The 18522-nt window shown below is 39.3% G+C and overlaps 1 protein-coding gene across 29 annotated transcripts in view; it reads left to right on the top strand.

Annotated features, from left to right (window-relative positions):
• Positions 1-18522, top strand: part of CEP112 (centrosomal protein 112) — a 555600-nt gene that overhangs the window by 502392 nt on the left and 34686 nt on the right. Inside the window, exon 25 of one of the 29 annotated variants that reach the window (XM_054670602.2) lies at positions 333-758. The exons of the other annotated variants lie outside the window; for them this stretch is intronic. Coding sequence (XP_054526577.1) covers positions 333-365 — 33 coding nt within the window. The 3' untranslated portion in view covers positions 366-758. Of the gene's footprint in view, positions 1-332; positions 759-18522 lie in introns of those variants that run through there. 29 annotated transcript variants of the gene reach the window in all.

Genomic DNA, 18522 nt, shown 5'->3' with positions numbered 1-18522 from the left:
TGAAGTCAGGAGTTCGAGACAAGCCTGGCCAACATGGTGAAACCCTGTCTCTACTAAAAATACAAAAATTAACTGGGTGTGGTGGCAGGTGCCTGTAATCCCAGTTACTTGGGAGGCTGAGGCAGGGGAATTACTTGAACCCAGGAGGCAGAGGTTGCAGTGAGCCGAGATCGCACCATTGCACTCCAGCCTGGGTGACAAGAACAAAACTCCGTCTCAAAAAAAAAACAAGTTTACACATTGCCTGTTTCAGTTAAGATGCTTTGGGTGCAAGTAACAGAATATCCCACCCATGGTTGACATAAAAAATAAAGCAATTTATTATCTCACAGAACAAGAAGTCCACAAGTAAAGCATTCTCATGACTCTCCCTCCGGTGCTGGCTTCATTCTAGAACCAACTTCAAGATGGCTGCAGCAGTGCCAGGCATTCTGCCCAGATCTGCACTATTCGGAGGCAGAAAAGGGCTGCCAGTTTCTAGGGCCTAATGAGTAAGGAAATCTTTCCTGGAAACTAACCCCTCTCTTTACATGTCATTGGCCAGAGAAGGTCACATGCTTAGCCTGGCATACCCAGTCCCTGGCTAAAGAACTGAGTATACAAAACTAGCCTAGAATAATCAGGACCCACCTGCTGGTGATGAAACTGGGAGAAGAATGAAAACTGGAAGAAAAAGGAGGGGAAATGGAGTGTTGAGTATGCAGCCAACAGTGTCTGCTATGTCATCATTTCAAAATAAATGGATATTATTTTGCTTAGAGGCATAAATCACATTTTCTTTTGAATTTTAGTTTTCTCCTCTTTCTTTCCATTCTTTTCAAAATAATGTAATATAACCCAGAATAGTATGGCTATGACAATAGCTAATGACCTATTTTATTTTTAAATGACAGCATTATTTTCACCCAACTCTTCTGGTTATAATAAATTACACTTAGTGGTAATTTTGACAATTTAAACTAAAAGGTCAACATGTATCACTAGAGACCATGAATCTTGATGAAACCCTTTATAAATGCATTGCCCTCAGCTGTTGAGTGTAGCGTTGCTAATATTGATCTAAGTGCCACCAATCCATTATGTACAGAAACAGTCATAGGAATTGACAGATGTTTATACATTGGTTGTAAAACTCAGTACAGGAATATTGGCATATTATATTAGCTTATTCTGAATTTGGGGGAAGGGGAAACACAAAAGTAAGGCTGTTAGAGAAGGTTTTCTTTTCTTCTTTAATCTCTGGAGATGTTTACAAACAGGATCCCACGATAGAGGATTGTACAAAATGATGAAAGTAATCACCTAATAGATGCTGACTGTTAATACTTACTGAATTGACTTGCCCTCCTATAATTCCTTCCTACTCTCTAATGAACTCTGTGTCATATGTATATCACATATGTATGTACATATCATGTATATGAGATGCATAAATATACATATATACATATACGTTTTATATAATGTCTATGTAATACACCCAACAATAGGATAACAAAATAGAATAATACTAGAATAAAAAATTAGTAATAACTAGGCCGGGCGCAGTGGCTCACACCTATAATCCCAACACTTAGGGAGGCCAAGGTGGGCGGATCAACGAGGTCAGGAGTTCGAGACCAGCCTGGCCAACATGGTGAAACCCTGTCTCTCCTAAAAATACAAAAATCAGCTGGGCGTGGTGGCAGGTGCCTATAGTCCTAGCTACTCAGGAGGCTGAGGCAGGAGAATTGCTTGAACTGGGGAGGCGGAGGTTGCAGTGAGCCGAGATCACGCCACTGCACTCCAGCCTGGGAGACAGAGCAAGACTCCATCTCAAAAAAAAATAAAAAATAAAAAATAAATAAATAATAACTATACCTTATCAAATGCTGACAAGATGACGGACACTGTACAATAAATGTTACACATACTGGTTCATTTAATTTTCACAATAACCATGTAAGATCAGTATTATCATCTGCATTTTGTGAATAGCATGCCAAAATCCAGAGTGATTAACTCATCCAAGATCACACAGCAGTAGATCCAAGATCACACAGTAGTAGAAGAGTATTCAGATCCAGGTTTATCTGAACTCCAAACTTTTGCTCCTTCCATGACAATTTTCAAGTTACATATCTAGCAAATAAAAAAAAAAAACTGGATAGCAATGATAGAGAAAGTAAACTTATCAAGGATGGCAGGCAAACAGACATTGTATTCCTGCTTCCTGGTAGAGGAGCAAATGCCATTGGCTTTCCATGGGCAGAGAAAAGCAACGAGCAAAGGAAACACAAGCACAGCACACTTGCCCATCATGTGCCAAGTCAAAGAGATGAAAATGCCTCCTCGGATGGGAGCATGGATTTGTTCATGTCAAATCAGCAGGTCTAATTGTCACTGAAGGTCAACTGAGCCCCATCCTCTGTAGATGATGCTTGTAATTAAAAGAAGGAGAAGAGACAAGCTTCTTAAAGGCAGGAAAAGGTGCTCCCTGGAGGACTGGGGCTTCTCTAGTTTGTGGTAAAATATGACTTAAGGTAAAACTTTTGTTGACATCAATTTAATTCATGGCAAAACTTCACACGGAAAATTCCATAATATATTGAGAGTAGGGAAATTAAGAAATCCCAAATGAACAATAGAGAAGGATTCAGGAACTACTTTCAGTCTTTTTTTATTGACTTCTTTTTGATCATCAAAGTTACTTTCATCTTTGTAGTGACAATAGCTTTTTAGAATATTTCTTACACTAATTCCTGATATCTTCTATTAGGCTACAGTTTACCAAAGAAATGTCAGGAAATACCCATGGGTAAAGCTGAATATTTCATAATCTTTGTAACCAAGAGATGTTGGGTTCTTTCCACAAGGTCCTAGGATGTAGCTGAAAAAAAAAAAAAAAAAAGCCAGTTGTTTCAATTAAACTGCATAACAAATAATAGATATTTAACAAATACTATTCATCCATATTTAACTTAATCTTTTATCTAAATTTGACCTATGTCCCCCTTTAAATCTGTGACACTAACACAAGTAGTCAAAAATAATTAGAACTAGGCTGGGCACAGTGGCTCATGCCTGTAATACCAGCACTTTGGAAAGCCGATCACCTGAGGTTAGGAGTTTGAGACCAGCCTGTCCAACATGGTGAAATCCTGTCTCTACTAAAAATACAAAAATTAGCCAGGCGTGGTGGCGGGCGCCTGTAATCCCAGCTACTTGGGAGGCTGAGGCAGGAGAATCGCTTGAACCTGGGAGGTGGAGGTTGCAGTGAGCCGAGATTGTGCCATTGCACTCCAGCCTGGGTGACAGAGCAAGACACCATCTCAAAAAAAAAAAAAAAAATTAGAACTATTGTCATAGACACTTTTTAGGATCTGCTAAATATGAGTTTACCAAGGATATCTAAAATGTTGAGATAGTTACATTATGAATGTATTTTTCACTGTTCATCAAAGCAACTTCAATAACAGTAGCTAGCCTCACATCAGCCAATCGAACAACTAAAATGTGTTTGAAACAGCCCCTGAGGACTATCCTCTCTTTCTTTTCAAGCAAATATTGTTATCCTGATACTGGTTGCATTAAGGAATCAAAATTGAAACTGGCAGAATTACAAAAGACAATCCTAAGCTGCTTTTTTTAACTTGCTTGCTTTAAAAATGTTTAAATGGTTTCTGGTTTTCATTTAAGAAAAATTTCTGTGTTTTGATTCTATAAAAACAAGAAATGAATGAGGCATTGTAAAAGTTATGTTTTTAATTAAAAACCAAAAGCTGCTTCTCATCAGGTCTTGATGGGTGGCATCTTTGCTGTCCACCACATGCTTTGGTGCCACCAACTCTCCCTTCTGTCCCCTCAAGCGGACAGATCAGCACACAGAGTCCCCAGGGAAGATGTGCTCATTGCGGGGCACAAAGGGTTAACCTTCTCCTTGGGCAGATTCAAGAGAAATAACACTAATAGAATCAGAAAATAAATTTTCTAAGTCAGCTTTACAAAAACGTGATGTTTTCTCTAATCAATAAACAGCAGTTTAAAATCACCATTATTTTTATTCATAGGAGGAGGTAATAATTTCTAATTCCAGTTTATTCTGAGCAAGAACCCCATAATTTCATCAAAGAAGGGAGATCAGAGCTTGAGTCAGACTTTTTCATTGTGCAAAGAAACTGAGTCATCAGGAAGGATGTGACTTCCCTAATGTACAACACACTAGTGGCAGACCCAGGGTAGGTCTGTAAGTGGTCTGCTTACTCCCAGAATATTATTTTCCACTGTGTTAAACACTGCGTAAAATGGATATATGCCATCTGTCACTCGGGTACAGGTACAGATTAAAATATTTTGGGTAAAACTAAAATTCACTTAGTTTCATTATTCACAATGGAGAGCAAACAATGTTTCGTTATTCACAATGAGACTAGATAATTTGGTTTGATAAATTATAGAAAAGAAAAGGAAGAAAATAAATAGTCTAAAAGTTTTCTTGTTATTCTTAACACTGTGTAAAGCATGTATTTATAACAAAGACACCAAACAATGTCAGATTCTAACATACCAATCTGTGGATATTAACATACACAGAGCAAAATTCCCTGCTTCAAACTGGCTATCTTAAAATTTGAAAGTATGAATAGCTTTAATTACATTGATCACTCAGTTTCCCAGAAGGATATTTTATTAAACAAATTAGTGAGAAAAAAACAATACTTTAGAGATGTTCTAATAAATAAAATACAATGCTGAGTGTTTCACAGGAGACTCAGTCTTTTTTTACTCAACATTTTATTCTTTTAACAGGTGTATTTTGCTAAACAGTGTTAGGTCTGAGAAGAAACGAAGATGAATAAGTTATAGATTTTGCCCTCAAGGAGTTTACAGTCTGATAGAGTAAATGGGATGTGTATAAAATGTAGACCCCAGGCATGGAATGGAAGTTGGTTTTGTTTTTGTTTTTGTTTTTAATGATGGAGTCTCGCTCTGTTGCCTAGGCTGAATGCAGTGGCACTATCTTGGCTCACTGCAACCTCTGCTTCCCGGGTTCAAGTGATTCACCTGCCTCAGCCTTCCGAGTAGCTGGGATTACAGATGCCCACCACCATGCCTGGCTAATTTTTGTATTTTTAGTAGAGACGGGGTTTCACCATATTGGCCAGGCTGGTCTCGAACTCCTGACCTGGTGATCTGCCTGCCTCGGCCTTCCAAAGTGCTGGTATTACAGGCCTGAGCCACCGCACCCAGCTGGAAGTTGGTTCTTTTACTAAATGGCTTGGAGGCTCAGAATCACAATATGCAGAAAGAATGCAAGCACTGGTCCTTCCTTCCATCTTCCCTGATCCTATGGGAAGGAAGGAGAGGATCTTTAACCAGGAAGAGGTTAGGGTCCCACTGCCTAGGCAGTGTGTGGCACTTGCTAATTTGGGGTTGTTTCAAGAGCTTGCAGCCCTCCGGGGAGCCGGGTCCTTCCAAAGCTGTTCGTCAGGAATCAGCATTCTGCCAGCCTTCTCTTGAAGGCTCCTGGCTTCTACCTTGTCTTGCTGTCTTGGGTTGCCCCTGGTGTCCTCTTCGGTTTTCTGCTCAGTATTTTTTTGCAGCCAGCTGGTTTAGTTCTAAGTCTCATCTGGTTTTGCAAGCATTAAAGGTCTGGACTGTGCAGGCACAAGTGACTCATAAATTATTTTAGAATAGCTAAAAGTCACACTTTAACATTTCGATCACAGCTTTGCAGCAACCAACTTCGTATTTAAGGCCTAGACACATCAACTAATTTAGGAGAGACACTAGTGACCAAAGATGGTCTCCATGGTAATTGTGTGTGTTTAGGGGTTGCAGGGTGGGGAAAGAGGTTCCCTCGTGGGCTGCAGAGTCCCAGATACCCTCACCAAGGCACAGGGAGAGAAACCAGAAGAGGCTTCAAGGACTGTCGTGATCTAGTGGGAAAAGTGCTGCTGGTTCTCAGTCCACCTTTATCACTACTAATCATGTGATCATGGGTAAGCCACTCAACCTTTCTGGATAATGGATTCCTAATCAGTAAAATGTTAGTAAAATATCTTCCCACAGGGTTCTTGGGAACATCAAAACAAGATAAAGTGTGTAAAAATACTTCAAAAACTATCAAACATCATAGAGATGCAACGTGTGTGATTATAGTTGTTTATAGCGGAGAAGGGAACATCTGGGCTGGGCATTAACAGAGAGGAAGGACATTCTAGTTAGAGGGCAGAGTGAAGAGCAGAACATGCCGAGTGTTCAAGGGACATTGAGTAACATCTTGGCCAGAAGGTGTGATATCAGTGAAGAGGAAAACAAGACCAGAAAGTTTGTTTTGTTCATTTCATCCATTAAAAAAAGGGAAGAGGGATCCTTTGTTACTGAGTGTCTACTCTTTATTGAGCGCTGTGTTGTGTGTCAGGACCAGCAGCCAATTCTGGATGGAATGCTGAGCAGTTCAGTCATTCGTTAGAAAGCAGTTGTCAGCAATGGGGGACTTTTTCTTTGCTGGGGAGTGCTAGATGACTGAGGTTATATTTTACAAAGATTAGTCCAGCAGGGAAGATGAACAAGAAATGAAAGGAGACCAATTCAGAGGTTATGGCCTAAAATTCACATCACTGGTCACAAGAGAAATACGGAAGGCTTGAGCTGGATATTGTCAAAAGGGGTAGAAAGAAGAGGGTAAATGTGAAGATGCATTTAAAAGCAAAAATTCAGGCTGGGCGCGGTGGCTCATGCCTGTAATCCCAACACTTTGGGAAGCCGGGGCAGGTGGATTACGAGATCAGGAGCTCAAGGCCAGCCTGACCAAGATGTTGAAACCCTGTCTCTACTAAAAATACAAAAATTAGCTGGGTGCGGTGGCAGGTGCCTATAATCCCAGCTACTCAGGAGACTGAGGCAGGAGAATTGCTTGAACCCGGGCAGCAGAGGTTGCAGTGAGCTGAGATCACACCACTGCACTCCAGCCTGTGTGACAGAGTGAGACTCCATCTCAAAAAAAAAGAAAGAAAAGAAAAATTCAGGCCTGGCATGGTGACTCATGCCTATAATCCCAGCACTTTGGGAGACTGAGACAAGCAGGCTGCTTGAGCCCAGGAGTTCCAGACTAGCCTGGCCAACATGGTGAAACCCCGTTTCTTAAAAAAAAAAAATGCAAAAATATTAGCCAGGTGTGGTGATGTGCACCTGTAGTCCTAGATACTCAGAAGGCTAAGGTAGGAGGATCCCTTGAGCCAGGGAGGCAGAGGTTGCAGTGAGCCAGGGAGGCAGAGGTTGCAGTGAGCCAAGATTGCACCACTGTACTCCAGCCTGGGCTACAGAGGGAGATCCTGTCTCAAAAAAAAAAAAAATTAAAAAAAGGAAAAATTCACAGAATATAGAGATTTAGAGAGTGGAAGAAAGGAATGTGTTGAAAATAATACCTTTTTAAATTGATAAGCTGGTGTATAGTGGACAATGACACTATCATTTTTTTAGATGTTGCATCCTAGATGCTAGCAGGAGGACATTCATTTGGAGGCATTTAAATGAAAATCTGAATCCAGGAGTCAAGAAAGAGCCCTAGGACTTTAAGCATGTCAGAGTCGTCTTGATGCAGATATAGCAGAAGCCCAGAATGTGTGGATAATATTGACAAAGAAGAGCATAGAGGGATATAAGAGGGCCATGAGCAGATTGGTAGGCAGGGTCACAGCCAAGGGACCAGAGAAGATAGAGGAGGATGCAAAGAGGATTGAAAAGGAATGGGCAGGAAGAGCAGAGCCAGGAGAATTTAAAGGCAGGAAAACGAAAGAGAATTTCCTACTAGACATTATGCCCCTTAGGGTAAGGACCCGATCTGTCATCTTCATGGCATCCACCAGCGCTTGTTGAATTGAATCACTCTGTAAGGCCTTTGCTTTCCGGAGCCCCTATCCTCAAAACAGCCCTGCCCACCTGATGTCCCACTTTTATCTATCTGTGCCTTTGCAGCACTTTCTGTGGCCCCCTGATATGGTTAGACTTTGTGTCCCCACCCAAATCTCATCTTGAATTGTAATCCCCTGGTGTTGAGGGAGAGACCTGGTGGGAGGTGACTGGATCATGGGGGGCAGTTTCCCCCATGCTGTTCCTGTGTTAGTGAGTTCTCACAAGATCTGATGGTTTTATAAGAGGCTCTTCCCCTTTGTCTCACTCACTCTGTCTCCTGCCGCCTTGTGAAGAAGGTGCCTGCTTCCCCTTCCGCCATGATTGTAAGTTTTCTGAGGCCTCCCAGCCATGCAGAACTGTGAGTCAATTAAACCTCCTTTGTTTATAAATTACCCAGTCTTGGGTAGTATCTTTATAGCAGTGTGAGAACGGACTAAAATGCACCTCCCCACCCCCCGCATTAAAGCTTTTTCCATCAAACTCCCTCAGTAGATGGTACACTTTGAGGGTGGGACCTGAGCTGGGACTGTGTCATGTTTATCCTTGTATCCCAGCGTTTAGCCCAAAGTCAGGCCCAATGGCGATCGGTGAATTAATGGGAGGAAGAAGGACGGGATGGAAAGAGGGAGAGGGAGGGTGACAGATGGAGAGAAGGAGGGAGGAAGAATTAGCAGCATCACAGGCCACAGGGACTTTGAGGACGAAGAGTTCCAAAAGTTGCTGAACTTGGGTACTGATCACAGGCCCTTGGTATTGGGCCTCCTAAACATATTCTAAGTGACTTTTTCTAAGTGTATTCTTGTCTAGACTTTTATCAAAACAAATATTAAAGATATTCTTTTATCATTTTCATCCGGGGTGGTCATTTCATCTGGTAGGATCATTCATGGCTTCTCTGGGCCCTCAGCTATTCCTCAGACATTATGGCACCAAAAAGCATTCACAGGTCAGGGAAAGATGAAGAGAAAGCAAAATGCCAGTGCCCTGCCCGTGCTGCCCACCTTTCTGCTCTCCTCTAAAACAAGACAGATTTTTCTTTCAAATCTCTCCTATAAGAAGGCCAAAGCAGAAAAGACACCAAAAAAGTCCTTGATTTTTCTCTATAGATGAACTTAGCATTCTGCTGATTCCTTCCTAGGTCTCTGGGTTTTTAAAGAATAAAACTTGGTCCCTTTAGTATAAGTAGCTTTCAGGTAATATTAGACGACTCTGGAAGCTCCTTAGCTCCTTCTGCCTGTTATACCATTACAACTAGTATCATTTGTATTCCCAAAGAGTTGATTTGCCTCCCACAATGCCCAGTGATCTATCCAGGAGTAGCATGGATATTAGGAGAACCAAAATCAATAAACTTAAAGCTTTCAGTGGATAGCACTGCTTATCTTTAAACCACCTCAGTCATCATCAAGGGTAACCAACAAATCTATGGAGTCACAGACAGCCTTAAAGAAGAAGATGCTATAGAGACAGAAAATCAATGGTGCAATAATTGTGACAATTGTTAAAAAGAATTGGTCTTCTACAGATTTCCAAGCCTTTAATTTCCATTTTCCATAAAGGATTTTAAAACTTCACAGTCTTAGCTGCTGTTGGCTAACTCATCTGCAGTGAAGTCTATTTAAAAGTACTAACAACTCAAAGCTATGTTTCATCCCAAAGCACGTTATGAAAACAGGAATTGCAACAGAAATGTAATTCAAAGACTTTTATTGACTTTTCATGTTTAATGGTTATTATTCTGGTTTGTTTCGAGTAATTTTAATAACCACAGTTTATTTACAAAATTCAGACTAATTCTTTTGTTCCCATGCCAACAAAATACATTTGTTCCCAGACAGCTGGTATGATGCATCATTCTAAGACTTGTTATGAGAGATAGAACCACATTTAATTTTGGCCACATGTTATTCTCCGTGACAGTTTGAACACTTGCCTCTGTTTTCTGAAAAACAAAACAAAACAAAACAAAAAAAAACCTTGAACCACAGTGTCAAGGACATTAGTATTTTTATTAAATACACATCTTATCAAAATATTTCTTATAAATCAGTTATTCTAATAGATTTTGGTGGCAAAGCGCCAAAGCAAGTCAAACACTTGTACCCAAAACCCTCACTAAAAACCATACACAATGATTGCAATGCCATTTTTAAAGGATCACTTGAAGCACTCTTCTGGTGTTAACGTGCCCTGTTTCATCTTTGCTTTCTTGAGATTCTCTTTGTTTTTAACCTCACTGGGCTGAGTGTGCTGGGGGAGGAGAGAAGAGGCAGGATCCTCTATGTGCTTGCTGCATGTTTTTAATCCTGTGCTTTGCTGACATATCAAATCCACGTGTCAGCAAAGCACCGACTGCATCGCTGCAGCTGTTTTTCCATAAAGCATTTTCTACATTGTTGAAGTGGCTCTTCGTCCCTACAGTGAATACTGAGGGATGACGAAGACCACGGGGAGGGCCGCAGGAGCACACAGATCTCTGACCTGGGACTGGAGGGTTCAAAGCCAGGCTGTGCCTGCCTTCGGGCTGGGTCTCATCTTCTATTCTTAGAATGAAGTAATGTTGTGGTATAGTCTCATGTCTTTCCGTTTAATTTTTAAGACAGTTTTGGCTTTCATTTTAGCCTTATTAAAAATTATGTTTTCGATCAAAACATATGATTTACTCCAAACAAGTAAATTATGGAGGCTCTTAAAGAATAAAATAGAAAAAACTTAAAACCAAGATGTGTTCTATCCCACCTTTTAAAATTGGTGGGCAAGCAGAATAGAATTATCAAGTATTAACCTGGGTGATCAAATATAGTTTCCCAGGAAGATAGAAAGGAATATATATGTTTATGTTCCCACAGTATTCTATCAAGGCTTCCTGATCTGACAGCTACTAAGCACTGAATTCATAGAATTCAGTGAACAGGTAGAAAGAGAAAGTAGAGATCAACACAGTGATGTTAAAAAGAGGGTGGGGTTGAGTCAGCAGAGAGAAATGTTTGATGACTACTGATTGTGCTTGTCGTGTTTGGAAAAACGTATCAAACATTCCGAGGGGCCACTTAACTTGCAGTTCCTTTTTTTACTATAGTCCAGCCCTTTTTCTGTTGAGAAAGGGCTATTTTGAGGTAGAAGCAATTGCAATTGTTTATTGGCAAACAAATGAAAAAGCAGAGATGTATTTATTTATTTATTTATCTTTTTTGGAGATAAAGGTCTTGTTCTGTCGCCCAGGCTGGAGTGCAGTGGCGCAATCTTGGCTCACTGCAGCCTCTGCCTCCCAGGTTCAAGCTGTTCTCATGCCTCAGCCTCCTGAGTAGCTGAGATTACAGGCGCGTGCCACCACACCTGGCTAATTTTTGTATTTTTAATAGAGACCTGGTTTCACCCTGTTGGCCAGGCTGGTCTCGAACTCCTGACCTCAAGTGATCCACCCACCTCAGCCTCCCAAAGTGCTGGGATTACAGGCGTGAACCACCACACCCAGCCGAAGTAGAGATGTTTTAAAGGTACCAGATGTACATCAGTTTAAACTAGAAACAAGGAAAGAAAGTTGATTTTTCAATGCAACAGACAATTCAGAAGTTTAAAAGGCCATTTAAATGTATGTTCCATGTAGATATCCTGTTGGATTTATATACAAAATTAGAAGGCATAGTTCCAGTAGAAAAAAAATATAGTTAGAAAATGTTCAAATGCATGTAACTTATTGAATTAAATGAAAAACTAAGAATTAGTAAAGAATATAATGTAATTGGCATCATTTAAATTTTATTAAGTACAAAGTTTGTTTTGAATCCAGCAACTTAATACGTACTTAGCTCTCAGTATATACAAATAGCATAGAAAATGTGGTTATACTCTAGGAACTTCTATTATAATAAAGGAAAATAAATAGTTTAAAGATCCTTTTTAGGTTTTGTATGTGAGATTTACAGACAGGTTTATTCTAAAATGGTGAGAAGAAATAGGAGGTAAAGAGCACGCTGACAGCCAGATTGTCCAGTTTTTTATTATTAATAAGAAGGAATTTGCAACCTGTTTGTCTTGGCCCTGACAAACTTATTTGGGGGGCTCTTCTCAGCTCAGTTAGGTAGCAGCCATGTTGGAAAGGGCACAGATATCATGTTCAGATGCTTGTCCTGTTTCTTAGGGTTGATAATCCAAGGGGTGGTGTTCCAGGCCAGGCTCCCCCAGTTGAAACCAGAGCAGCAATTTATCTTATTTTTCTACTCTTCAGCTTAAGGTTTTATTTGCCTGAATGCCCTGAAGAAAGAATGAAAAACTAAACCGAATGATCCCAACTGCTCCATTCAGCATATAAGATTTTGAGGCTTTGTGTGATTTCATAAACAGGAAGGTAAATGAGATGGTATATCAGAATGTGCCATGGTAACTGAATGAAGCTCAGCGTGAACTCTTACTGTAAACTCTTTAGACACTTTGAAACTTCAATTCACCAAACATTTACTGAGCACCTACTATATGGCCTGGATATACGTTGCTGAACAAACCGAATGAAAATCTTTGCCCTTGTGAAGTTTACATTTCAGTGGTAGGTTCTTCTGATTTCTATATAAATTTTAGACTCGGTTTGTCAATTTCTAATGTCTTCCAGTCATTACTGTGAACATAGTATATCCCTCTACTTTATTTAAACATTAATTAATTTTTCTGTTTTACATTTTCTATGAAGATATCTTTAACATCTTCTGGGTGGTAGGATTTGCTCCTATTTATTTAACATATTATAATGCTATTTTTAATGGCTTCTTTTTTTTTTTTTTTTCTTTTAAGACAGAGTCTCACTCTTTCACCCAGGCTGGAGTGCAGTGGCATGATCTTGGCTCACTGAAACCTCCGCCTCCGGGGCTCAAGCGATTCCCCTGCCTCAGCCTCCCAAGTAGCTGGGATTACAGGCACATGCTATCACACCTGGCTAATTTTTGTATTTTTAGTAGAGATGGGGTTTCACCATGTTGGCCACACTAGTCTCAAACTCCTGACCTCAAGTGATCTGCCCACCTCTGGCTTCCCAGAGTGTGCAGTGCTACGTGAACCACTGCACCTGGCCTTAAATGGCACTTTTAAAAATTGCATTTTCTCACAGTTTGTTGCTGACATACTGAAATACAATTGACTTTGTATAGACTGCCTTCATCACAGTAAGGAATTTTCTTTCTATTCTTAGTAAGAGTTCATTTTCCATTTTTAAAATCACAAGTAGACGCTGAATTTTCTTAAATGCCTTTTCTCCATCTTTTGAAGTAATCATATGAATTTTGTTTCTTATTCAGTGAATGCAGTAAAATTTACAGGTTTATTTTCTAATGTTATTGATATAATAATATTAATAATATAATAATATTGCATTCATGGAATTAATCCCATTTGTGATCCCTTTTTTTTAACCTGTAGATGGATTTTGGTCTACTAATATTTTGTTTAGGATTTTTGCATCTATGTTTCTCAGGGATATTGGCCTATAGTTTTCTTTTATTATAATGTTCTCATCGGATGTTGGTGTTAAAGTTTGCTGGCCTCATAAAACAAATTATTCTGTCTCTGTTTTCTGGAAGAATTTGTATCAAGTTGATAGTCTTTCTTCCTTTAAAATATTTGGGGTACCGAGCATGGTGGCTCACACCTGTAATCCCAGCACTTTGGGAGGCCGAGGTGGGTGGATCACTTGAGGTCAGGCATTCGAGACCAGCCTGGCCAATATGGTGAAACCCCATCTCTAATAAAAATACAAAAATTAGCTGGACATGGTGGTGAACACCTGTAATATAGGTGGTGGAGTTCACTGATGAAGCCACCTGGGCCTAGACTTTTCTTTGTTGGAAGATTTGTAATTAATTATAGATATACTTTTTTTAGTAGTTATGGTATTTAGATTTTTCTACTTTTACTTCTGTCTAACTCTATCTCTCTGTCTTCCTTCTGGAAATACAATTATGTATATATTAGACCTTCTAGCCCTGTTTTCTATGTCTGTATTTATTCTGGATATTTTATTTTTACCCAGTCTCTAGCTCACTAATTCTCTCCTTAGCTGTGTCTAACCTACTGTTAAACTCATTCTTAATTTTGCTTATTATATTTTCCAGAGCTAGACTTTCTACTTAGTTCTTTTTAAATTACTTATTCTATATCAAAATTCACAATCATTTTTCTTATTCTGTTGGACCTATGTCTTGGTTCTTGTAAAGTCTAAGTCTCGTAACCATGATCTGGAGCTCACAAGGATCTTGTTTCATTGTCTTTTGTTTCTCTTGGCATGTTGTCTTGCTTCTTGTGAGTCTGCCTATTTTTGATTGAGTGCCAGATATTTTATATGAAAATTTATAGAAACAATTTTAAGACCTAGGATGATGTTAATTTCCTCCAGAGAACTTAGATTTGTTTCTAGATAGACGGGTAGTGGCACTTGTAATCTTGAATAGCCTTAATTTATTTTCAAAGATTGAGATGACTTGAAGCTAAACTTCAGTTCTGGAGAGAGCTGGTTTATTTCCAATTCACTCCTACTCCTAGAGTGTAGCCCTTTGGAATCCACCCAAAGTATAGGGATTTTATCAGACACTCCTCCTGAGTGAGCCCTGGACTGCAATTTTTGTCTCTTTGGATTTTTTGTGTGTGAAACTGTTAAAAGAAAGATTTGTTCAGCTTCTCAGCCTCTCACCAACCACTCTAGAATTGGCAAAGGCCACCATGTAAAAATGTCCCCACATGCCAGCTTTACAAATTCTTCTGCTTTATGTCATCTCCAGGATCTTGACCCCATAATTCTTCCCTGCCTTGCCTGACATTTTGAAACAGACCTGGGAATGGATTATCTAAACATTCATTACTAAGAGTGGAAAGTATTTGCATTTCCATGAATTGCTTGATCACATTTATTGCTAATTGTTTCTATTGATTTGTTTTTCTAATTTGATCTATAGAAGTTTATTTTTTGGTTGGGCATGGTGGCTCACATCTGTAATCCCAGCACTTTGGGAGGCTGAGGCGAGCGGATTGCCTGAGGTCAGGAGACCAGCCTGACTAACATGGTGAAACCCTGTCTCTACTAAAAATATAAAAATTAGCTGGGCTTGGTGGCGCACGCCTGTAATCCCAGCTACTCGGGAGACTGAGGCAGGAGAATGGCTTGAACCCAGGAGGTGGAGGTTGCAGTGAGCCAAGATTGTGCCACTATACTCCAGCTTGGGTGATGGAGTGACACTCCAACTCCAAAAAAAAGAAAGTTTATTTTTTACATAGTCTGTATGTTAATTATTTGTTAGTTAGATAAGTTGCAAATACTTTCTCAGAATTCAGAATTGCTTATCTTTTAATTTTTTATTCAATATTTTAATTTTTTGAGAAGATTACCTTCTATCTTTTTCCCTATGGTTTCCAAGCTTGCTTAGGAAGGTACTCTCTAACCTAGATTATGAAATATATTCTCTTTTATTTTCTTATACTTTTGAGAGTTTCGTTTCATACATTTAACTCTTTAATCTACCTCAAATTTGTTATGTTATGTGGGATATATTATGTGGGAGAAGGATTGGGGTAGACAGAATGGCCCCTGAAGGAGGTCCATACCCCAGTCCCTGGCATCTGTGACTATGCACATTGCATTGCAAGAGATTTTGCAGATATAATCAAGGTTACTAATCAGTAACCTTAAAAAAGGCAGATGATCCCAGATTATCCAAGTGGTGGGGCTGATCCAGACACATGACCACTAAGGGCCGAGAACTTTCTGCAGCTGGAGGCAGGAGAACATGGCAAATGTGGCAAAAGAGGGCAGGGGGGCTAGAGAGATTTGAAGCCTAAGAACCATTGCGCCATTGCCACTTTAAAGAGGGAGAGGACAACATGATGAGGAATAGCAGTCGCAAGGAGATGAGAGGGACGCCCAGCTCACAGCCAGCCAGGAAATGGGAACCTCAGCCCTGTAGTGCCAAGGAAGTGAATTCTGCCAACAACCCAAATGAGCTTAGAAGTGAATTCTCCCCCAGAGCCTCCAGATAAGAGCCCAGGCCAGCTGACACCTTGATTTTGACCTTGTGATACCCAGAGCTGAGGATCCAGCTGAGCTCCCTCAAACTTCCAACCTACAAAACTGTGAGGGAATAAATCTGTGTTGTTTTAAGCTGCTAACTTTGGGTAATTTGTTACAGCAATGATAAAAAACTAATACAGGAATTTTACTAGTTTCCTTTCCAAATAGATAGCCAGTTATTAATACTAATACCATGTATTGACTGAGATATATTTCTCCCATTTTTTGGAAATGTCATCATTTTCAAAAATCAAATTTTTGATATGTGTGTGAATCTGGGACTTTCTCTTCTTTCCCATTTATCGATTTCCTGTGCCAATATGAGCCATCTATTATGGTACTTAAGAGCATGAGCTCCAGAGCCACAGTGCCTGGCTTCAGATCCCAGCTCTGCCACTTCCACTTACTTGCTATGGAACGTTAAGCAAGTTACTTGCTTGATTTGCCTCAGTTTCCCTATCTTGAAAATGGATTAATAGTGGTACTCACCTTATGAATTTGTTGTGAGGATCCAATCAGGTATTACAAGCAAAACCTTTCTGAAGAGTACTAATATGTAGTAAATATCATCTATAAAGAGAAGACTCCTCTCATCATCTTTTTAAAAATTTAAACTAAATTGTCTTAGTTATTCTTCAGCATTTTCTCCTTCACATGAATCTTGGGCTAAGATTGTAGAGTTCATTTTTTTTTAATCCCACTGATTGTCTTATGGGGACTGTATTGAATTTATGAATTAGTCTCAGAACAATTGACATGTTTGCGATATTGAGTCTTCCCATTCAGGAACTTTACATCTCTTTGCATTTCATTAGTTTTTTCATTACAACTGAAATCTATCCTAATATGGATGGATGTGTTGTACATTTCTTATTAAACTTATTCCCAAATATATTATGGTATATTTTCTTTTCATGGATTTCCCTTGTTTTTTCTAAATGGATAATTCTGGTATTTAGGAGTATTACAGTTGTCTCACCAGAGCTCTTACCAACATTACTTCTAATGATCTTTCAGTTGATTTCTTAAATTTTCTAAGTAGGCAATTGTATCATTCCTAAACAGATTTAATGTTTGTATCTTCCTTCCTGTATTTCATCCTTATTTATTAATGTTTGTCATATTGCACAGGTGAGGCCTCCAGTTCCATATCAAGTAGTACCAGTGATAGTATGTGTCCTTGTTTTTTTCTTATCTTTAATGAGAATTCCTAAGTTTCACTGAAAGAGTTTGCTTCCTGAGGATTTCTAATAGCTACCTTTTGTTGAGTTCAGACACATCACCTTCATTCTAATTACCTGTGGACATATTTTGTCATTTCCACTAGACTAAGGTTCCTCTGAGGGCAGTGAATATATTATAGTAGGAATACACACACACATAACATATGTAATAAATATATATATACACATACACACACAAGTACTATAAATATACATACACACATACTATATATGTACATACACACATACATACTATATATATACATACACACACACACACACACACACACATATATATGTTGTGTGTTGGTGTATATAGTATGTCTGTTTGTTCCACAGTCAACTTTCACCACATAGAAGATGAACAGAGTTTATCTCCAGTTGGTTCAGGGAGTTTGTACCAATGAGAGACAGAAAGCCTCCAAGTCCTCTTGCATATGCAGGATAGAAACACCATTCTTCTTGTCCTTACATCAGTCACAAAGAGACTTTTTGACCCTTTTGTCTTACACTCATCATGGGCTCCCGTAGACACAGTGCAAGATCCTCTTTTCTGAGATGTAGCATTCCCTGTACATGGGGGTACTTCTCCCCTTATTGATGCTACCTCCCAATTTCCCCTTCGGGAGCTCTTAAAGTGTAGTCAGGGCTCTCTTTTCTGTGATGTCACCCTGTGGTATGACCTTCAGATTCCTGACCCCCAGTGACTACTGTTTTCCCTTTTGCCACCTGCTTATAGTCCTTCTCTTTCCACCAGCTGCGTACTATTTGTTTTACCCACCCCCTTCTCAGCCAAACAACCCTAACAGACATCTGAGAAATAAGTTTCCTTTCAGAAATAATAGTGGATATTTATATATTTATATTCTTTATATAATCTATTATGTTGTTTTGATGCATTTCTTTATAATAATGGGTTATTTTTTCAACGACTGTAGTGTGAGTTGATTCCCCAGTTATCTGTATTGAGCTTAATCTTGGTCTGCCCCGCACCCCCGCCCACTACCACAGTGCTTTGTACAAAGCAGGCATTCAACTGCATGATCAGTAAATACAGTAGTAATACATTCCATAAGGTTTTAGACCCTGAGTTGGCTGACAATCAGATTCATAATTCTGAAGTAGTATCTACTTAGTTTTCATTAATCCTTAAAACTGCTAAATTTTTGGTTCGGTGTATACTGACCTTTTTAGTGAAGCTTGTGAAAAACTGATTGTAGCATATGTGAAAATTAATATGTAATATATATTGATTGATGGTAGCATCTGTGAAAATTAAGTTGGTTAATTGTTGCAGGCTCTATTTCTTTGTGAGCTGTGATATTTTGGAGCTTCTAAGTCTAGAGGAAGGTGGGGTTA

Source organism: Pan troglodytes, chromosome 19 (genome assembly GCF_028858775.2).
Source record: "Pan troglodytes isolate AG18354 chromosome 19, NHGRI_mPanTro3-v2.0_pri, whole genome shotgun sequence".
Taxonomy (NCBI): domain Eukaryota; kingdom Metazoa; phylum Chordata; class Mammalia; order Primates; family Hominidae; genus Pan; species Pan troglodytes.
This window is presented reverse-complemented; position numbering and strand designations above follow the sequence as displayed.